The 21,040-nt window shown below is 39.4% G+C and overlaps 1 protein-coding gene across 8 annotated transcripts in view; it reads left to right on the top strand.

Annotated features, from left to right (window-relative positions):
* ARID1B (AT-rich interaction domain 1B) overlaps positions 1 to 21,040 on the top strand; it is a 413,166-nt gene that overhangs the window by 273,753 nt on the left and 118,373 nt on the right. For all 8 annotated transcript variants that reach the window (XM_060114324.1, XM_060114322.1, XM_060114319.1 and 5 more), the window contains one exon: positions 14,822 to 15,065. In XM_060114324.1, the coding sequence (XP_059970307.1) occupies positions 14,822 to 15,065 (244 nt within the window). The remainder of the gene's footprint in view (positions 1 to 14,821; positions 15,066 to 21,040) is intronic.

Below are 21,040 nucleotides of genomic sequence, written 5' to 3'. Positions count from 1 at the left end.
TTGTTTTTCTGCTGTTACTACTGATTTTCACTCAACAGTCTTTTAAATAAAAATTACATTATTTAAAATATATTTCTAATAAGTATAATGTATTTTTAGATAGCCCACTAGTAAATTTATATTTAGGTGGTTTCTAGTTTTTTGCCATTTTAACATCTAGTCTTCTAGATGTGAACAAGAAATATTGTTTTAAATTTATCTGAATACTATGTGACGTGATAAAAATCAAACTCATGACGGCTAATATTTATTAAATGGATTCTTGATTAAACTCATTTAGTTCTTTCGGCCTCTTTGAGTCAGATGCATTTTATAGGTGAAGAAACTGAGGCTTTGGGATATTAATTCACTTGCCTAATTCACACCACTAAGAACTAATGGCCCGGATTTGAACCAAGACTTCACAACCTGGGCTGATTACCTTTTCCAGTCAGTGCCCTCTTTCTTGTGCGGTGTTTATAATTTGTGACACTACATTTTATAGAAATGCCAAAGGCTGTTTTACTTAGTTATGTTAACAATTAATATTATACTATTTTCCTAACACACACATTATTATCTGTTAAGTATTTGTTAAAGAACAGAAGGATACCTTCATGCCACTGCTGTTTACTCATCCATCTTATAAGTGAGATATTTTTCCAGAAGTCATTTGTAAATTCTTTATTCTGTACTCAAAATGCATTTTACATTATAATCAGGGCTTTTTAAAAAACGTACATATTTGAAATGTGTGCATGGTTATATGTGTATATATGCATTTATATACATAGCAACTATTTATTGAACATTTACTATATGCTTAATACTTATTTTTCATAATTATATTTAATCCTCACCATGGCATTATTAATATTCCCCCCTATTTTATTTTATTTTATTTTTTATTTATTTTATTTTTTTTTGCGGTACCCGGGCCTTTCACTGCTGTGGCCTCTCCCGTTGCGGAGCACAGGCTCCGGACGCGCAGGCTCAGCGGCCATGGCTCACGGGCCCAGCCGCTCCGCGGCATGTGGGATCTTCCCGGACCGGGGCATGAACCCGCGTCCCCTGCATCGGCAGGCGGGCTCCCAACCACTGCGCCACCAGGGAAGCCCCCTTCCCCCCTATTTTAGATGGTGAATCTGAGGCTCAGTGAAGTTAAGTAACTTACCCAGGATTAGGTGAAGAAACGATGGAGCCGGGACTTGATTTCAAACTGCTCTTACTCCAGAATTTATGCTTTTAACTGCTACGCTATTACTGTATACCTACATTACAGTAAATATTTAATGAGCACTTATCTGGCGCCAGGCAGCATGCTTCGTGCTTTATGCAGAGCATTTACCTCATTTAACCCCACCCAGCACTGTGAGGTCATTACTTCTGTTGTCCCTGTACTGTGTGCGGGTGAGAGGTGGCGGCTGATGGGACTCCATCGCTTGCCTGAGTCCTCTGAGTCAGGGAGAGAGCAGCTAACATTGCGGGCAGCTGTGTGGTTCCAGAGCCTGATTCCCTGCAAGCTCCCACCCCCAATACAATACAAATATTCAAGAGAAAACTAACATCTAATAGATGCATTTTAAAAGCAAGTCATTAGAGGAGGGGAATAAGATGTAGAGATTCAGAAGGAGGCTTCATGGCACTTTCCAGGGATTTTTAGGTTGATGAAGAGTGAGTGTAAGTCCAATTTTATTTCAAAACTTATGATTTACTGGGATAAAGAGCAATGCAGCAATGTGATGGGCTTGCGAGTCAGGTTATTTGGGTGTCTCCCTTGTTCAAAGGTTTTATAGAAGGCTGAGGAAATGTGAATTTTACCCTTCTGCCTTTCAGAATCCTGTATCTTAATTTGTTTATGCCTGCTTTGAGACCACTTAAAGTGGTCATCAGAGAAACCTCTATTCTTCTTGTTGGCCTGGGAACATGCTCCAAGCAACAGGATAATTAACCTGTACGTGTGAGGTACAGTACCTCATACCCTTGCCTAGCATACAGATGGCTCTGTTGGGAGGTAGTGTGGTTGAGTGTGAAACATGCTGGACTTCAAGACCTGGCTCAGGCCCTTTTTCACTGCTACTGTCATCATCATCATCGTTATTATTATTGGTATTAGAAGTTTCTGTCTGAAACCCTGAATAGGTTTATAACCACCGCCTTTCAAGAAGTAGTTTTGAAGTAATATATTATAAAATGGTTATATGCTCTTAGGAAGATTTGTTATGTAAAACCGCCCGTTAGTGCTAGCGCTTGAGGTGTTGAGTGACCAGCTGCCCCTGTACAAAGTTGAAAACAGCCTCTCATCTGAGTGAGTCTGTAAATCATAACTGAAAATGAGAAAAATGCATGTTTTTAAGTGACTTTGGGGGGAGTGTTGCATGTATTGAATTTCACTTTAAAATATAAAAATAGCCTTTACACAGCATTTCCATCTGTAATCTAGTCAGGCTAATCATGTAAAGAAAAAATTCTGGATTCTCTACTTTTTTCTAAAAAATTCAGGCATCTTAAAAATGATTCCTATGGAAATATAAAAACACTTTCTGTTATTGAAGCTATTAGACTCTTTCTATGTTTAACAAGATAATTTAAAACTTCCTTCAGATTTTTAATACTGAAGAAATGAAACAACATTTTTTGGCATTAATACAAAGGGTGATATGAATTTAAGGAAGGAGATTGTGATTTGAATTGATATGGCCTTAGTATTTATTTCATTGTTATTATATTTCTGACTTATTCTTTAAAACGAGTGATTTGAATCTTGTATCTAATATATAAATTAGCCTCAGGAAATAATATCTTATGTTTTAAAAGTGATATTCTTCACAATTTCCATATCATTTGCTTTATTCATTATATTAACTCATTGAGATAATAAACATGATAATCCCCATTTTACAACTGAATAAAAGTTTAGATTGTCTTGTTCACAGCTGATCAGTGGTGGCCTCAAGCCTTAAACTCCTCTTACAGCCAGCACTCTTTCTTCTACAGCATAATGGTCTCTCTGTGGTAATACTTTTGCATTTGTGATTCTTAAATAGTGAGTCATGATGGGTGTTTTTCTTAACCACTTTCCAGTACTCAAATATTTGTTATAACTTCATTGATAGGATTATTGTTGAAAACCTGTGTTCATAAACAGTGCAGGCGGTCTTTGTCTTACTTATTAAAGAGCTTATGAATGATGGAGCGGACACCTGAAAAACAAAAACAAAACAAAAAAACCTACCTCTTCTACACATAATTTCCCTTCTCTTTGGTTGCTACTGTCTGGGTTTCCGTTTTTATAACCGGATTCCTAACTCTTGCTCGACTTGGTTCCCCTAGGGCCTGCAGAGCCTTCACCGGGACCCCCTGGGATCAGGAAGCATGGGGAGGGCACATTTCCCTTCCTCTTCACTCTTCAGCCACTTCCTTCCGGTAACACTGCTGTCTTGCACTGTATCCCCAGTGACACACGGTTCGGGCTCTCTAACCCCCTGCCTTTCCCTTATGGTTAATAATGATAATAGGGCTTCCCTGATGGCGCAGTGGTTGGGAGTCCGCCTGCCGATGCAGGAGAGGCAGGTTCGTGCCCCGGTCCGGGAGGATCCCACATGCCGCGGAGCGGCTGGGCCCGTGAGCCATGGCCGCTGAGCCTGCGCGTCCAGAGCCTGTGCTCCGCAACGGGAGGGGCCACAACAGTGAGAGGCTCGCGTACCGCAAACAAACAAACAAACAAACAAAATAATAATAATAATAATAATAATAGCTCGCACTTACGGAGATCCTACTGGGCTAATTCTTTTACGTATAACTTCTCATTTAATTCTCAAAACAACTCTTTTTCACAGATACTAGTATTTCCCCCATTTTATAGATGAGGAGAGTGAGGCACAGAAAGGTTTAAGTATGTTGCCCACGGTCAGGGTCAGTGTCAAAGCAGAAGTTTGAATGTAAGTGGTCCTACTCCAGAGTTTGCATTGTAGCAGATGCTAACAATTCATTCAAATTCAACACGGGAAGTTCTGTAGTTGATAAATACGATGTGGGATCATATAGGAAGGAGCTGTGTAGCTCATTCTGGTGCTGTAGATGTGGGGGGAGACTTCACCAGGATGGTAATGGACGGCTCTTGGAGGGAAGTGGGGCTTAAGTGAGTGGACAGTGCAGAGGTTCGTTTTGTTCTCCCCTCGAATCCGTAGAGAGTGCTGCTCCCACTCTTGTTACCTGTTCTGAGCTTAACTGCTGCTGCTCTAGACTTTGAATTTCCACTACCAGCTTAACAGTCCACTATTTTCTTTGGTTCCATCTCTTCTGTATTAATTCAGTATTGCTACGTTGAGATTTTTGGTCAGTTTTCTATCAGTATTGTTTGTGAGCTTCCTATTAACATTTTTAGTTCTAGCTCATTCAGTTTCATTGCTGTATGGTATCGCATTTTCTGAATATATCTCTTGATTTTATATTGCTAGAAAATCAGATTGTCTTCTTTTTTTTTTTTTTTTTTTTTTTTTTTTTTGCTATTACAATACTGAAACAATGCTACTATGCTTGTATGTATGTGCATGTGCCAGTGTATAAGGCAGGAAATAAACCTAGGAGTGGACATTCTGGGTCATAAGATAGGTGCATCTTCGGCTTTACAAGATGCTTACGAATTGTTGTCCGAAGTGGTTATACTAAGTTATATTCCACTAGCTGTGTCTGGAGAAGCAAAGAGTGCATACTTTTCTCTCTCCCGTATTTTATGATCATGAAATCTCGATTGGAAGTACTACTACCATTTAGTGTCGAGAAGAGTATCACCTAATCATCATAAAGGAACTGAAGTTGCACCAGAAAAATGTATAAGACAATTGTCTTGACCATGTAAAAATGAATGGAGACAGGACATCTCCTCCTACATAAGAATTCCAGGTAATAAATGTAAAAGGAACGAAGGAAGTAGAAAATCAACACTATTTGAACGCTAGAGTAATGCTGCAGGCAAGATCGACTGATAAATACTAAAATTAGCAGGCAAAACTTGAAGGTGAAACAGATACGTGCATAGTTGCAAATATATCCCCCCAAATATGTACTAATTACTGTGTGGTTTTAACACATATGCACTAATTCTTTGATAAGCCTCCTCCAAGAGGTGGAACTTAATTGGCCTCCCTTGGGTGTGGCTGGGTTCAGTGACTCCCTCCTCATGAACAGAGCGTGGAAAGGACAAAAGAGCTACTTGACAGTGGAGGAACCTGGCACACAGCACCTTAACCAGGTGATCCAAGTCAACATCACCTGTACTAAGTTGTGTTGATGTCATACCCCTATATGTTGCTTTGCGAAGGAGGTTTCACTTCTGTGGTATTCTTCCCCAAAATCTATAACCCAGCCTAACCATGAGAAAGCACTAAACAGACGCAAATTGAAGGACATTCTACAAAATACCTCAGGAATGCTCTTCCAATGTGTCATGGTTGTGAAAAACAAGGAAAGATTTGAGAAATTGTCACAGATTGGAGGAGACTAAGGAGACAAGGTGAATAAATGTGACATGTATCCTGGATTGGGTCCTGGAACAAAAGACAGACATTACTGGCAAGGCTGGTAAAATGCAAATTAAGTCTGTGTTTCATTAATAGTATTGTACCGATGTCAAGTTCATAGTTTTGATAAACATGCCATGGTTACTATGTAAAATGTTAACTTTAAGGGAAACTGAGTGAAAGAACAGTCAGTACTGTCTTTGTCACTTTTGGGTAAGTCTAAAGTCACTTCAAAACAAAAGGTTTTAAAACTCCAGTGAAGGGTGTAGAACAAGTATATGTGTTCATAGGGCTCAACGTGACTGCGGAAAATGTCAAAAAATGAAGTTTTAGTATTATTCTATGACAGAACTTCCCTTTATTCCATGTAGACGCGGTACAATTTGTGAGTTGTGTTTTTTTCTGTTTTTGTTTTTTTTAAGTTGCTAATTTATTTGCAGTTCCTATGCGCCTTACTATTTTAAAGTATTTCATTGCTATATACTGAAGAAATAGATGTCTCCTGAGGGTTCATGCCTTTTTAAGTTTTATTTTCAGAATTTCTATGTGCTAAGCATTGTACTTCTAGGTAAACAATAGTCGGTTTTTTTGTTTTGTTTTTTACCATGAGAGATGCAAAAAAGTTGGTGTTGATTGCTTTTCTGCCATAAAGATTTATGATGTACTTTTAGCAATAAGACCTCATATCAGTAGACAAACTCTAAATCTTACATATTTACGGATCTTGTTAGTTTGTCAATTTGTTTTCAAAGCACGTGGGTCATTCATACTTATAGTTTCATACCTGGCATTGATATTTGTAAAGCACCAACCCATAAACCCACGTCCCTGCCCCTGCATGTCATGAGCGGATTTTTCTCCTTTGTAACTAAATGTCTTCAGAGTCACCGGTTTGGAATAGAATATATAGTTAAAGAACATAATCTGTTAAATTATGTTACTCATAATTAGTTTTTAGACACTGTTTTAAGGGTAAAGGCTATTACCCTTCAATTCATTTTATCCGTTAATTCTTACATATAAATGAAAGGAATAGGATGACTGTAGAGTCGTGAAACTATTGCAGTTAGAAAGCACACTAATATTTAACCTGGACTATAGTTATTTAGGCACTTTTTGTTTTTGTTCATTTACTTGTTAAATTGTATATAGTGCTAGAAATATATCGATTTTTTTTTCTTTTTGCGGTACGCGGGCCTCTCACTGTTGTGGCCTCTCCCGTTGCGGAGCACAGGCTCCGGACGAACAGGCTCAGCGGCCATGGCTCACGGGCCCAGCCGCTCCGCGGCATGTGGGATCCTCCCAGACCGGGGCACGAACCCGTGTCCCCTGCATCGGCAGGCGGACTCTCAACCACTGCGCCATCAGGGAAGCCCTAAAAATATATAGATTTTTTTTAAAGTTTTACAAATTTATTTTTGAATGGTACCTGTCATTTTAATCACGTTTAAAGCATTCTTTGTTCATAAACATTGGAAAACAAGGGGGGTGGTTTGGCTTTAAAACGTTTAACAATTCTCATGTGGCACCCACTGTATTTTTTTGTCTGTTTGTTTGATAATATTAAAACTCGCCTTTTAGACCTCTGTTGGCCCCCTAGTTCCTAAAACTGTAAGCCCACATTCCTTGGCATGGGCATAGGAAGTATTCACAACTGCCTCTTCAGCCTCATCCTCTCTCGCTCTGCTTTTCCAGCTTCCCTCATCTCCTCACCATTCCCAAGGGGCGTGGCCTCCCTTCGTTCTTTTTGCTTTCACACATTGTTCTCTCTGCCCTCCACTTGTCCACAGGGCACACCTTCACTCCTAGTCTGGACCTGTGTCAGACAGCAGCCCCTGGGCAGATGTGTGCTGGCTGAAGACATACCATTCTTTATTCCACAACTTGTTAGTTCGCGTTTTCTTAGAATTTCTGTTTAGCTGTTTGTCTCTTTTCATTGAGACTCCATGAAAGGAGGACATTTAAGTGTACAAGATCACCTATACAGGCCAACTTAAACATAAAACGTCATCCACGTGTAAAAACTGTCTTCCACCTTTTTTCTCCTACTGCTTCCCACCTACCCACCCCACAGCTCCATCTGCTAACCTTAGAGAGGGCATGCCTGCCTAAGGGTAAGACTCAGTACAAATATCTCTCCCCAAAGTATTCAGTATTCTCACTTTATTATATAGTTTTATTTTCCCCCAGTAGTCTGTCATTTGTATTAATTAGTATATTCTTTAAGATGCTATTGCCCTTAGAATAACAAAGGGCCAGCAGTTATTCAGATGTGAGTCTTTTTTAGTGTTTGCAGCACGGATTTGGGCCTTGACTTGAGGTCGGCAAGGGTCCTGGCTCTTTTGGACAATGAAATCAGTTAAAAAACATTTTGCCTGGTAGGAACAATGGACTGGAGCTCACAAGGTGCTGTAGTCTCCTCGTGAAAGAAAATGTACATAATATCTCTGCTATGGAGAATGGTAGTCACAATTGTTAGGGCTAAATATCAAATCATCATGATCACGAGCGTCATCATTATCATCTGAAAGGGTAGCCTAGGATCGTAACCAAGAGGACAGTGTTGATCCCAAATTCCATACAACCAAAAGATAACTGTAAAATACATTTTCTTACCAAATTATTTTTAAGTTTAAGACTGCCCATACTGTGGTTACGGGTCTATGTGTTGTTATTCCTGGTCTACATAATGTCTGCTGTTAATAGTGGAAGAGCAGAGACTCTCCCTGGGCAGAGTTCAAAAACAGAATAATTTAGGATCCCCCTGAGGCCTGTGCAATGGAGAAAGATTCCCTTACATGATGCATATTTCATACTTACATTGTTCACCACTTCTAAATTTAGAATGGCAGCACATTTCATATCAGGGGTTCTAACCCAAGGACCTTTGAGGATAGCTTTTGTTTTAGGTGTGAATTTTTTAAAAATCAAAGGAAATATAACCATTATAAAAATGTTTGCTTATGATAGTATGCTTAACTCTGAGTCCTGCTTTTGTAAAGTATCAGTTTAGCTGATTATCCTTATATATGTCCCTTTAAAATGAGAGTTACCCATAATAGAATCTTTGCTTGAGAAAGAATGCAAATGAATCAGGTGAAAGTAATTTCCCCCCAAAATGGTTCTTGGCTACCTCCCTTAAAATGAATTCTGACTCATTAATTTTCCTTGTGTTATCCCTGGCTTTGGATATGAATTTGTCATTTGTTGAGCTTGTGACTTTTTTTTTTTTTTTTTTTTTTTTTTTTTTATGGCTGTGTTGGGTCTTAGTTTCTGTGCGAGGGCTTTCTCTAGTTGCGGCAAGTGGGGGCCACTCTTCATCGCGGTGCGCGGGCCTCTCATTATCGCGGCCTCTCTTGTTGCGGAGCACAGGCTCCAGACGCGCAGGCTCAGTAATTGTGGCTCACGGGGCTAGCTGCTCCGCGGCATGTGGGATCTTCCCAGACCAGGGCTCGAACCCGTGTCCCCTGCATTGGCAGGCAGATTCTCAACCACTGCACCACCAGGGAAGCCCGAGCTTGTGACTATTTTTAAATTAAGCTCAAATATTTTTTTTCCAGTTGACCGTATACATATGAAGGCTAAGAATTGTATAGATTGTCACATATAACGAAGAGATAAATATTTGTTATTTGGACATGTTTAAGAAGAAAGTGAGGTATATATAACTTTGTAAGAAGATGCTTTGCAGGCCCAAAAATTAGTGCTTGGAAGGATTTTCTTTGTGGATTCTGTCTTTCTGTGCCTTTGCATTTTTTAATTCATTTAGACAGGAAGTCTAAGCTTTTAACTCATTTGCTGTCTAGACAAATGAAAGCAGCAGGAACTTTGGTGGGCGTCTTTGAAATACACTGTTACATGGGTTTGTGCTGAAAAGAAGCCTACAAACATCATGGAAATTAAACAGTCACTGTGAGGTTTTTCCTTTTGTGTATATATGTCAGTCAAATTATTGGCTCAATTCTAATACCAACTTCAAGGTGTATTTGTATCCCATGTCTAAAGTGATAGTTCTAAAATAAGGTTGGAGGGTATGAAATGATTTTACAGTGTGTTTCCAGAGAGCTAAGCATCTCATGAGGCTGGATGCTTGGCCTCCAGGATGCTAATTGGAAACAGAGGGCCGAGAATTCATTGTTAAATGTTAATAACGATCTCATTCGTTTCCACTAGAGCATTTATGGTAAATATTCAGAAATGTTTGCACGTGCTGGCTTACTTTGTACAGTATTTGCAGCTGTATTTTACTGTAGAGCTTATAAATTCAGTGACATTCACCAGTGACCAGTCAAATCCTCCTCTCTAACACCAGACCTGGCACGAGGAGTCACTGCCCTTAAGAAAGTTAGGGTCTAGTTGGAGAGAGAAAAAGAAAAACTGCATGCCAGGATTTGATATTCAATATTCTAAAAAGGAGAAGAGACACTATTTCTGCTTTTGCAGACCACTGAGAGACTTTTTAAAAGACCATTAAGCTGGCATTTTAACCTGTGCTTCAAGCCCATGGGAAGTCACAATGAGAAATCATTAACTGTATCGTATTAAAATCCTTAAACAAGAGACCTGAACTCGTCTCATTGATTGAAATACCTTCTCTGTTTCTAATTCAGTGTTTATCCTCATCCTCTCTTGGGGCACTTCTGAGCAAGAGATGCCCAGTGTGTGTGATGCTTTGCAGTTTTCTACCAGTGACTGATCTAATACTGTCAACTAATTGTATTGAGAACCATAGCTGAGAGTATTTTGGAGTTGATTTGCTTTTTTAAAAAACCCACTTATTTAATCAAACAAGGGAGTAAAATTTTCTAACTTATTCCCAGTTCAAGACAGTAAGACATCACCAGCATTGACTGAATTTATTCTTTAGTAAACTAACTTATCAGATAAATTGATTACCATCAAAACCAAAGATGTCTCTAGATGTAGTAAGTCATAATATATGAACATAAAGTATTTTTAGGGAGGATCATATATAGTATGCAGACATATTTATACTTAATGTTGTATGTCTATTTTATATATTTGCAGATCTCTAACAATTTCTCCTATGCTCCTTCCTGGCATGTTCTTATATACATTCCTCTGTCACTGCCCTCCCCCACCCTATCCCATCATGTCAATCAGGAACATATTTGTGCTCTATGTTAATTCATAAGTGTTTCTCTTGTCGGAGTCTGATAGGATTGTCATTGCTCCCCGGTGGCATTTCGTTCTAAGCACAGTGAAATCTCTTGTACTTGTCACTTGGGTTAGAATGAAAATTTTACATGGGCGGAGGGTGGAAGGATGATGGTTACAGAGGGGAAAGTCTTTGCAGGGAACTTGCATTTAAATTAAATTTTAAAGTAAAACAAGCTTTTCCAAAAAACGGCATTGATTTTCTAAATATAAACTAACCACTGATAGTAGGGGTTGTATTATTTCGGGTGTGCTGGAAAGTATTCAGCATTCTGAGTGATGTCAGATATTGAAAACCCAACTTGATTGCAAGATTTTGCCAAATCAAATTGTCATGGCAAAATATTGAATTTACTATGCATGAGCCCGTGAAGTCATTGCCTTACCAGTCATTCCGTCAATAAAGAGGAAGGACGTAAGGAATGCAGTGGGGCAGGGGAACTCCAGCCCCTTAAAAGAGTCCTCCCTGCAATTACCTTACCTGCCAGCTTTCCAGCAAGATAAATGGAAGCACTGTAGCTTGAAGGTGGCTTGGTTAGAATGAGATGCAGTAAGGTCTCTCTGTTCTTCACAGGCATCATAGATCTGATAGTACTTATAAAAGAAGAATAGAGTTGGTGCCCTGCTGACTAAATTGTCCTCTAGAGGGGTATTCGTTACAGAGCTTCTTTGTTAACTAGGCTGAATGTTTAAACCACTGTTGAACTTCTTTTATTAACGTTTTAAGATAGCTATACATATGGATACCCTAAGTATCTGCAGGGCGGGAATATTTCTCTATAATTTACATATAAAAGTTACGTGTGTATATAACAGTAATATAGAAATTATATCTTTCTATTACTCTTCTGTTACACTGAGGCGTAGTCAGCACTGAAATTCTGATGACTTGTGAACACTAAGAAAGCCACCATTTTTATATTTTTCTCTTGATATTTCTTCAATCAGCTTGTTGAATAACAGAAATGTTTTTCATGCCTTCTTTGCAGCTTGAATGAAGCTCTCTTAACACCCATCCGTGTCACTTTTTCAACCATAACATGGAATTTTAAGGGAGGACAGGGAAGGAATTTATAGGTAGTGCAGAGAATTTTAAGATTTTCAAAGTGACAGTTTGTTTTTTTATGAAGAAAGATTTGCATAAAATTATTTAACTTCAAATAGTGATTTTTTTAAAAACTGAATCTATGTTGTCTTTTCTGTTGAATTCTGTATTGTAGTATAATAGAAGATAATGATTTTATATCTAGTTATCCACCAATTTTTTTTTCTTTAAAGAAATCATGAAAAGCATATTTCCTCCCAACTGATTCTTATGTGATAGACCCTTATTTATGCATGATACACATTTGTTAGGTATTAGAGAGCATATCTGTACATGGAGCCCACCACCCACTCTTAACCAGGGGCTGATACCATTAAAGAGAAAAATTCTATGTGGCTCCCACTCAGGTGTTCCAGGCGGGTGTAGATGTGGAGTCGGTCCCTGTTCTTGGTGAAGCTTGTATAATTCCTGACACACGGGTCACCATGCATTTCAGCTGAGACCTGTCCTTCTTTTGTTTCCCCCAAGGAAGAGGCAAAGGCATTAGAGGCTATACTAGATACCGCAGGTCGGCACACTTTTTCTGTAAGGACCAGATAGTAAATATTTTAGGCTTTGAGGGCTACTGTCTCTGTCAAGGTCTCCATTGTGGCCCCAAAGCAGCCATAGACAATACTTAAAAGGAATGGCTGTGACTGTGTTCCGGTAAGATGTTAGGTACACTGAAATTTGAATTTCAAATATTTTTCGTATATCACAAAATATTACTCTTGTTTTTTTTCAGTCATTTAAAAATGTTTGGCTTACAGGTGGAGCCGGAATAGGTAGGGTCTGACTTTAGTGCTCAGGCCATAGCTTGCCATGTCCTGGAGGCCACAGGTATGTCCCTTTGCACTTCTGTGAATTGGTTATATCAGGTTAGGAAGGGAATGCCTTAGGGGCAGGTACTTTAAGAATTACCCAGGACCCAGCCACTCTTCTAGACCCCCCGCCCTCCCTGGCTCTGAGACAGTGAGGTGGGGGGCAGACGTCAGGCAACTCAGCATTCAGCCTGGGGTGGGAGGAATGGGTGGAATCCTGTCCTGTTGTCCCTTTCAGCATTCAGCACCTCTGCATGTGTGCATGTGCACACATCTATTAGCTTAAGTTTTGTTTCCAGGAACTCAGATAATTGCCTGATTGCTGAAGTGTGAATACTTTCTACATTGTATGTAGCATATTACTTGCTTAATAATCTTCCTCTGTTTCTACCTGGCTTCACAAAAAATTCTGAAAGTCTGAATCAAACTATTGTTGAACCCAGTAATCAAGTTGAATACAATGTTTTACCAGCTGAACATGTGCAAAATCATGCATCTCATGTGCCCTAAGTAGAGATGTTTATATATTTTTTCTCTGAATTCTGAAAATGTGGTTCCGTTTGCCCCATTTTATTTTGGAGATGATACTTTTTCTAGGAGGTGATATTTTCAGTCACCTGCTACTATTAATGTTTCTTACTTATAAGCTCAGTTATATGACATTGAAGCTTACTCTATTTTACTTAAATGTTATTCTTCTTAGCATAAGAAATTTTTGTTTTTCTGTAACATTCATTTTTTGTGAGATTTTCATCAGCTCTTCTTTAGAACGTTTTTTAATCATTGGCAATTTTGCTGTTAATAAAAGAGAAGTTAATTATATAACAGATGGTTAACAGATAAACTTTCCAGGAGTCTAGGATCCTGATTCTGAGTTTGCTTTGTGACATTTTGGGGTACCTTGAAGAGCTCTAACCAGCTCTACTTTACCTGGCCCCCTTTGTACTTCCTGGTCTAGATTCATTCTTCAAATCCTAAGCATCTTCCTCCACCAGTTTCCAAAGCCCTAGTTTTAGCAGTCCCAGTAGTAAGCAGTGAGGTAAAATTAAACATTAATAAAATTGCATGAGTGGAAGATGTCAATTAGTGTTGAATATGCTTTGCAGGCAGTAGCATAACCTGGTATTTCTGATCCCATTCTGCAGTATTCAGTCCTAGATTATCAGGACAAATATCTTTTATCCTGCCTCTCAGTCTTTAGGGCTCATTCAGCACCTAGCTCCGGGTCTCACCTGGGTTTGCAGACTTAGTGATCTGGGAGCCCAGCCATTGCAGCAGGCCTGCCCTGACGTACTGACTCCTGCTGGTGGGGGCCATGGCACATGCCCTAGTGCTACAGCCATGAGGAAGGCAGAGTAAAGGCTCTGTCCTCTCACTCTGATGAGGGTGTGGAAGACAGTTTCCTCCTTCCTCTTCTCTCAACCTACCTTCATGATCTTTAGCAGATGTCGCCTGTCCTCAGTGGTGTAACTAGTAACAATAACCTTGACTCTCTGATCTTTGGTTTCTGTGTCTGTCAAATGGGGATTTTAATAACTGCCTAGAGGTTGTTATGATAAAATTACAGGACCTTAAAGATTGTTTGTTTAGCTTAAAACTGTATAAAAAGTAAGTTATAACATTAGGACTCATTTCTGCCAACAGAACTTCAAAGGGATTTATTGTCACAATATGAGATAAAAATACACATCACTCTTTTACTATAAGAGCACTTTTGCAATTACCTAAAATGTAAGAATTTCTCACCACAAGGTTTGGTTACAATTTTGACTATTACATTAGAAGATCGTAGTTTGAAATTCAGACAGTCCTCCAATGTTGATTTCTAAATAGGAGGATCCAAAGCCTATAGTTTTCAACTTACTGAAGTAATCATTTACGAATCAGGTGTTCCATTCAGATGGTAGGTACATCACCGCATAAAGTGCTTTTCCTGTGACTCTTTGACAGGTTTGTTGGACTAGATGCTGTCAGCTTAAAGGAAAGCTATAGGATAGTTTAATGAAAGGGAGGTACAACTTTACTCACTTTTTAGCGGTAGATCAGATCCTGCGGGTTCAACTTACAAGAGACCTCATTAAAGTCTTCTGATAACAAGTGGCCATGCTCTGAATTTTGGGCGTTATCTAGAAAAACTTTGAAGGGGGCATTGTTAGGATTTTCAAATAGTACTTTGAACAGGTATTGGTCCAAATACGTGTTATTCTATAAATGCATGCTATTTCTTTCTTTCTTAGGACCTGTCTGGCTCCATTGATGACCTCCCCACGGGAACGGAAGCAACTTTGAGCTCAGCAGTCAGTGCATCCGGGTCCACGAGCAGCCAAGGGGATCAGAGCAACCCAGCTCAGTCGCCTTTCTCTCCACACGCATCTCCCCATCTCTCCAGCATCCCTGGGGGCCCATCACCTTCTCCTGTCGGCTCTCCTGTAGGAAGCAACCAGTCACGATCTGGCCCAATTTCTCCTGCAAGTATTCCAGGTACTCATTTCTTAATGATTATTATTTTACTCTGTAGTAAATACAGACCTAGTGTTCATCAATAACAACATGCACACCACTATTTTTTTTACTATTTAAAAACCTAATGATGGGACCACGTATTAGGAGCATAGCTATGAATTATCACCAAAGTATACAAGCATCCCAGTTCCTAAATATACTTGACTAATGACTGTAAACACCTAATTAATAAAATCAGCAATTACTTTGATATTTTCAGTTTGCACATTTACCTTCGCTTATGCCAGAAAATTATTTATTCTCTTAGCATATGTTTTGTAATGATTCTGTTAAATAAGCTCCTCTGTTGATAAGTGCCACTAAAGTGAGATTATTGGTAGTACTAGCCTTAGTTTTTAGGGTTCTATTTAATTTATACCATGGCAGTTATTTTCTAAAATATTTTTAGTGTTTATACTTATTTTCTTAATTTGCCAGCACACGTTCAAGGCCTTCTTATTTATACAAATTCTTGCCTTCTGATTTTGATAGAAGAAGTGCATGTTCCAATTAACCTCTTGCATTCAGCTATTTCAGTAGTCATACTACTTCTGTATCTTTTGCTTCCGTTATTATGTGCTTGGGGTTATGTATTTGTTTATTTATTTGTCAGTTGCCTCATCCTTTCCCAGCTGTCTTTCTTATATCAAACATCATTCAAACCCACCAAGCAACGAGCTTTCCTTTATCTGCAAAGTAGATGTAATTTTTTTTCCGTGTAAATTTTGCTAGCATGATGCAGGTGGCTGCCAGAAAAGTACTTTTTACTAATCTATCAGAATTGATCTTTAATTGCTGATAAATTTCCTGATAGTTTGTTCTATTATCTTAAAAACATGGGTGGCAGTTTTACCCCTTTTTACTATTCTGCTCCTTTTATATTTTAAATACATGTTTTATGTGTATAAACATATGTACGGACATATGAAAAATGCTAGTTATGAAACGTAACTCAAACGAGTACTCAGGACTCACGATCCAGTTTAAGAATGGGAGTATTGCCAGTGTTGTTTCTACCTGTGTGTTCCTTCCTTTTCTTCAGCCCTATAACTCTCCCCAGCCTCAGATATTCTCTGAATGTATTTTAAATCATTCTTTTTGGATTATTTGGAGTTTTTAAAGAATTTTATTACAAACATTCATAGAGTACGTATTGTTAGTTTTATTTAGTTTTGAGCTTTATAGAAATGTATCATATTAAAGTGACTATATAATTTATCAACCAAGCTGAGACACTTTTGCGCATATAAGGGTTGCTATTAATAATTGAAGTAGAACAGGTATAAACCAGGAAGATTCTGGGCAAATCATGAAGTATGGTCACCCCGGTAATACAATATGTGGCCTTCTCCACTTAGCTTTTTTGACTAAACGTTATGTGCCTAGGATCCATATTTTAAATTACCTATAATTTTGATACATTTTATTGACGGCATCTTGATGTTACCTTTCTTTCAAAAATATTTGTCCTCATAATGATTGTAATAAAACCTGGATTTCCCTGCTTTTAATATTTTTAAAGCTATGACTACTATGTATTTCAGAATTCCTTAGGCAGTTTTTGGTATTGAGATGGTTTTTGAAGTATCACCTACCTAAACATTGGAAAGTTATATGTAAAATACTAAATTTGTCGAAGAACTCACTCCATTTTTCTGAATTGCATCAAAAGGACTTTTCTTAGTAACGTAAATGAAAACTTTTCTGAGGCATCAAGATATTTTAGTTTTTCATTTAAAATTCCTAGCATGGGTAGTTCACAGTCTGATGATTTTCATACATATACTTATCATTCCAGATGGGGATTATGAAACTTTGATTTCACTGTTTGGATTTTGGTGCTGTATAGAACAGACAAAACCCAACAAAAGAGCTCAATTTGGGTACGTGATAATCACATTAGAGGTAGATGTAATTGGTCTAAGAGACTGGTACTTAGTTGTGTTTTGCACAGGGTAAGGTTGGTCAGTGAATTACGATTCTGATGACCTCTATTAGCCCAGTCACAAATGAGGCCTGTCCTTCACAGTACCTTCAGGGGAGGACCTGAATGTGATTTTTCTCTGCTGACTTCTTGGGAAAGTGAGTTTTTAATAGAAAGCTTTCCGCTGTCTTGGAAATGATGTTTAAGGCTAAAAGTTTGTTTTTTAAACTTGTGTCAGAAATTCTAACTGCCCAGGGCCAGAGCCTACGTTTCATTTCATCATATTGCAGCCTATATTACTCTACACGATGCTTGATAAAACTATTCAATGAAATTTAGTACAGGGATAAAATTACATAGTACAAGTTCCACTTGTGTTCAGAGACACGCTACTCAGATAAATCCAGAATTATCTTTGCTGAGTGTAAAGCTGTAGAGTAATAGAATTATATAAAACGTGGCAAATAGAACATTTCTTTAATGTCAGTGTTATTCTAAGAGGAATAAACTCTTAGAAAATCTGGTGAGCAGTTTTGGCATTTATTCACCTTTCTCCCAGGTGTGGAATGACAAATAACATTTGAGTTGGATGGACTTTCGTAATCGTCTGATCCCACCTCCTCGTTTTATTGCCACTTTCCAGCTGTGTAGCCTTGAACAAGCCTCTAAGCCTCCTTATGCCTCAGTTTCTGCCTCTGTAAAGATAATAACCACATCTCATAGGGTTACTGTAAAGATTAAATGTGTTCATATATATGAAGCAGGCACATGGTAAGCATTCAGTGCATGTTAATGATTTTTGTGATTACGGTTATTGCTGTTATTCACACTGAAATGTAGAGACTTGTCCATGATCATTACTGTCCAGAACAGCACAGGTGGTTTTGGCTACAAGTCTTCTGATTCTTAATCCAGTAGCGTTCTTGTACCATTCAGAAGACACATATATAAAGTTTCCAGTGATGATTTGCTGTGTTTACTGAGGTTATTCGATAGGACCGCTAGAGCTAGCCATGGAAGCGCGATGTATTTTCACAAAGTTGAAACCATTTTTCTCCTGACTTGAAAGAACAGATAGGTCAGCGGTCGCTCTTCTGGGAGGCTGGGTCTGAGAAGGTTAAGGGGGGACAGAAGACAAGCGTGGAAATGCCTGCTTCGCTCAGATCGTAGGCAGGTAGACTTCTGCGTGAGGTGATAGGCAGGCAGCGTAGCATAAGATTTACCAATAGATGCAGTTCAGAATCCTGGGTTATTTCTCACACTTTCTGCACGTATTGAGACAACATGAGTCCCACCCGCTCCGTGTTCCCAGCCAGGGCTGCCACGTGCACTTGAGCAGATTGCTCACTGGACCAAGGACACAGGCCCGGGGGAGTAAATGGCAGTGAAATTGCTGGCTGCCCTCCTGGGGGAAGGGGCACCCTTTGTAATTCATACAGCGGAGCCACAGAGCTATCAGCACCCTTGACCTGGACCTCTTGGTAGTCATCCTCGTGGCTTGAGTACAGATACCACCTGTTTCTCTACTCTGTTCCCCAGCTAAGCTCAGGGACATTCAGACATACATTTTTGGTAGACGCTCATCAAACATTTTATGTGGTGTTATTTTACGGGGATTTGTTAAAAATCATGCAGGTTTTATTGAAAAAAATTTTGGTCTTCTCTTTCCCTCCGTTTAGCCTATATGCCCTTCTTTTAAAAAGTTCTTTTACATACATTTTTGTGAACTTTGTCATAAATAACAAAACCGCACTTTAGAGACGATCATAACGTTGATTATTTGGGGGGTTGTTATTTGACTAAATTCAGACACCCTTCCTTAGAGAATAAATGAGCCCTTAGGCTGATTGAGTAGTCTCACCTCCTCCTTTTCCCATCTCTAGCCCTTATGTTAAATTTCGGTGGTCTGTACATTAGAGTCTGAGATCATTTCCGATCTACCTACGTTTGCTTCTGAGTCTGAACCAGTGAAATACAAACGTCCAGTAAAGATTACATGGTTTCTCACCCAAGGGCATGATACTCAGACTGCTTTTTGGGGGGAACATCTGTTTGGAATTTCCCTTTATTTTTCTGTCTGTAGCCTTTTGCTTTCTTTTTTTTTTTAATTTATTTATTTATTTTTGGCTGTGTTGGGTCTTTGTTGCTGCACATGGTCTTTGTTGTGGCGAGCGGGGGGCTATTCTTTGTTGCGGTGTGCGGGCTTCTCATTGCAGTGGCTTCTCTTGTTGTGGAGCACGGGCTCTAGGCGTGCGGGCTTCAGTAGTTGCAGCACACGGGCTCAGTAGTTGTGGCTCGCAGGCTCTACAGCGCAGGCTCAGTAGTTGTGGCACACGGGCTTAGTTGCTCCGCGGCATGTGGGATCTTCCCAGACCAGGGCTCGAACCCGTGTCCCCTGCATTGGCAGGCAGATTCTAACCACTGCGCCACCAGGGAAGTCCAGCCTTTTGCTTTCTTTTCTCCCCCTTCCTTCCTCTCATTCCCAGCACTAACTTGTTTTTCCTGCCCTTACTTCTCTCCCATTAACTCCTGTTATATCTTGCTGGTGCCTCTCCATGCGTCACACAGATTGGCTCTCCACTCATTGTCTCTCCAGCAAGGCACTGCTAAAATGAGCAGCTGTTGTGTAGCCGACAGCTGGGGTGAGGCAAAGCCAAAATGTTGTGCGGCCTCTTCCTGGTGTCGCTTTCCCAGGGTTTTTTGAAAAAGTGCAACCGTCTTTCTCCATCTCTACTCTGGTAAATAAAATTGACAGCTAACGAGAAGTATCCCAGAGGTGGATGAACAGAAGCCCACTTAAAGCATCCCGAACGGCTGAATCTGCTTCTTGCCTGTGAAGCCTTTTCTCCACCCACTGCAAATTTGCCCTCCTGTCAACCCTGCCTCGCAAACACTGTGAGTGTCATGGGAGCAACTACTGTGATACACCGGCACAACATCAGCCCTGGCACATCCCTCCCTAACTCAGTGGGGCTCTTCCTTCCTGCGTTCTTTTGAAAAGCAGGATGGAGATTTTTTGTGGTAAGTAGCCACATGGATTCTCTCCCTTTGTTTGCACAGTACTGGGCTCCAGCATTGCAGCTGCCTGTGGTTAGAAGGGAAAGGATTCAGCCTGGTTGTTTAATCTAAACAAGCATTTGAGAACAGAAGTGTATACGTTGTACGTTCAGTGCCACTGTACATTTTCCGGGTTTTTACTTCATGTTTCATTTCTCTCTCCTCTTCACGTTGATATATTTATATTTAGAAACAGAAATGAAATATCCCCATCTTTCTGATTGTTAGTGTGCACGTATGTACACAATTAAATAAAGCAAATCTAATGTAGGGCGCAGTTGATTCCAAAATGTATGATATTAAACATTTTGTTTCCCTTCTAATAAGTGATCCCATTGCATTGCTTCCTGGGTTACAGCCTAGAGTCACTGACCTTGATTTAAGGAGAATAAACTATTGGGTCTTGAATGTATTGTGTAGGTCTTACACTGGGCCTGATTCGTCCTAACACGTAGTGGAGGCTGACACAGCACAACGGTAGAATGCATTGCTGTTGCCAAAAGATTTAGTGGATGTTAATTTCACTTGTCTTGCCTCCAGAACCAACCACCGCAGTTTACTAACAAAGCAAAAATGTAAATAAGCTGAACTGTTTTTATTTTTATTTTATTGGCCGAAGGCTTTTGTCAGCTTTTTCCTCCATGTGCTATAAGCAGCAACAGTGTTTAAATATTAAGAAGGGTGAACATCCAGTGGGGGATGCCGAGAGGCAGGCGGATATTAACTGTTCATAGCCTAATAAACAGTTTTGTTTATAAAAACTTTAAATGTTCAGACTGTTGAGGTTAGTTCATCGATCTTATTATCAAAGATCTGAGTAAGGATAGAACCTGTAAATTCCTGAATAGACTTTTCCCCACTCTTTTTTTTAGCATTTGGCATTTGTGCCAAATCCAGTTTTAGGTGGAGCTAAGTCACTTTCATCTGACAGCCGAAGGGCTATTGATTATTGTAGACTAGGACCAAAGATAGA

This window comes from Mesoplodon densirostris, chromosome 12 (genome assembly GCF_025265405.1).
Source record: "Mesoplodon densirostris isolate mMesDen1 chromosome 12, mMesDen1 primary haplotype, whole genome shotgun sequence".
NCBI lineage: Eukaryota > Metazoa > Chordata > Mammalia > Artiodactyla > Ziphiidae > Mesoplodon > Mesoplodon densirostris.
Note: the sequence above shows the minus strand (reverse complement) of the source record. Positions and strands in the feature narration are given on the sequence as shown.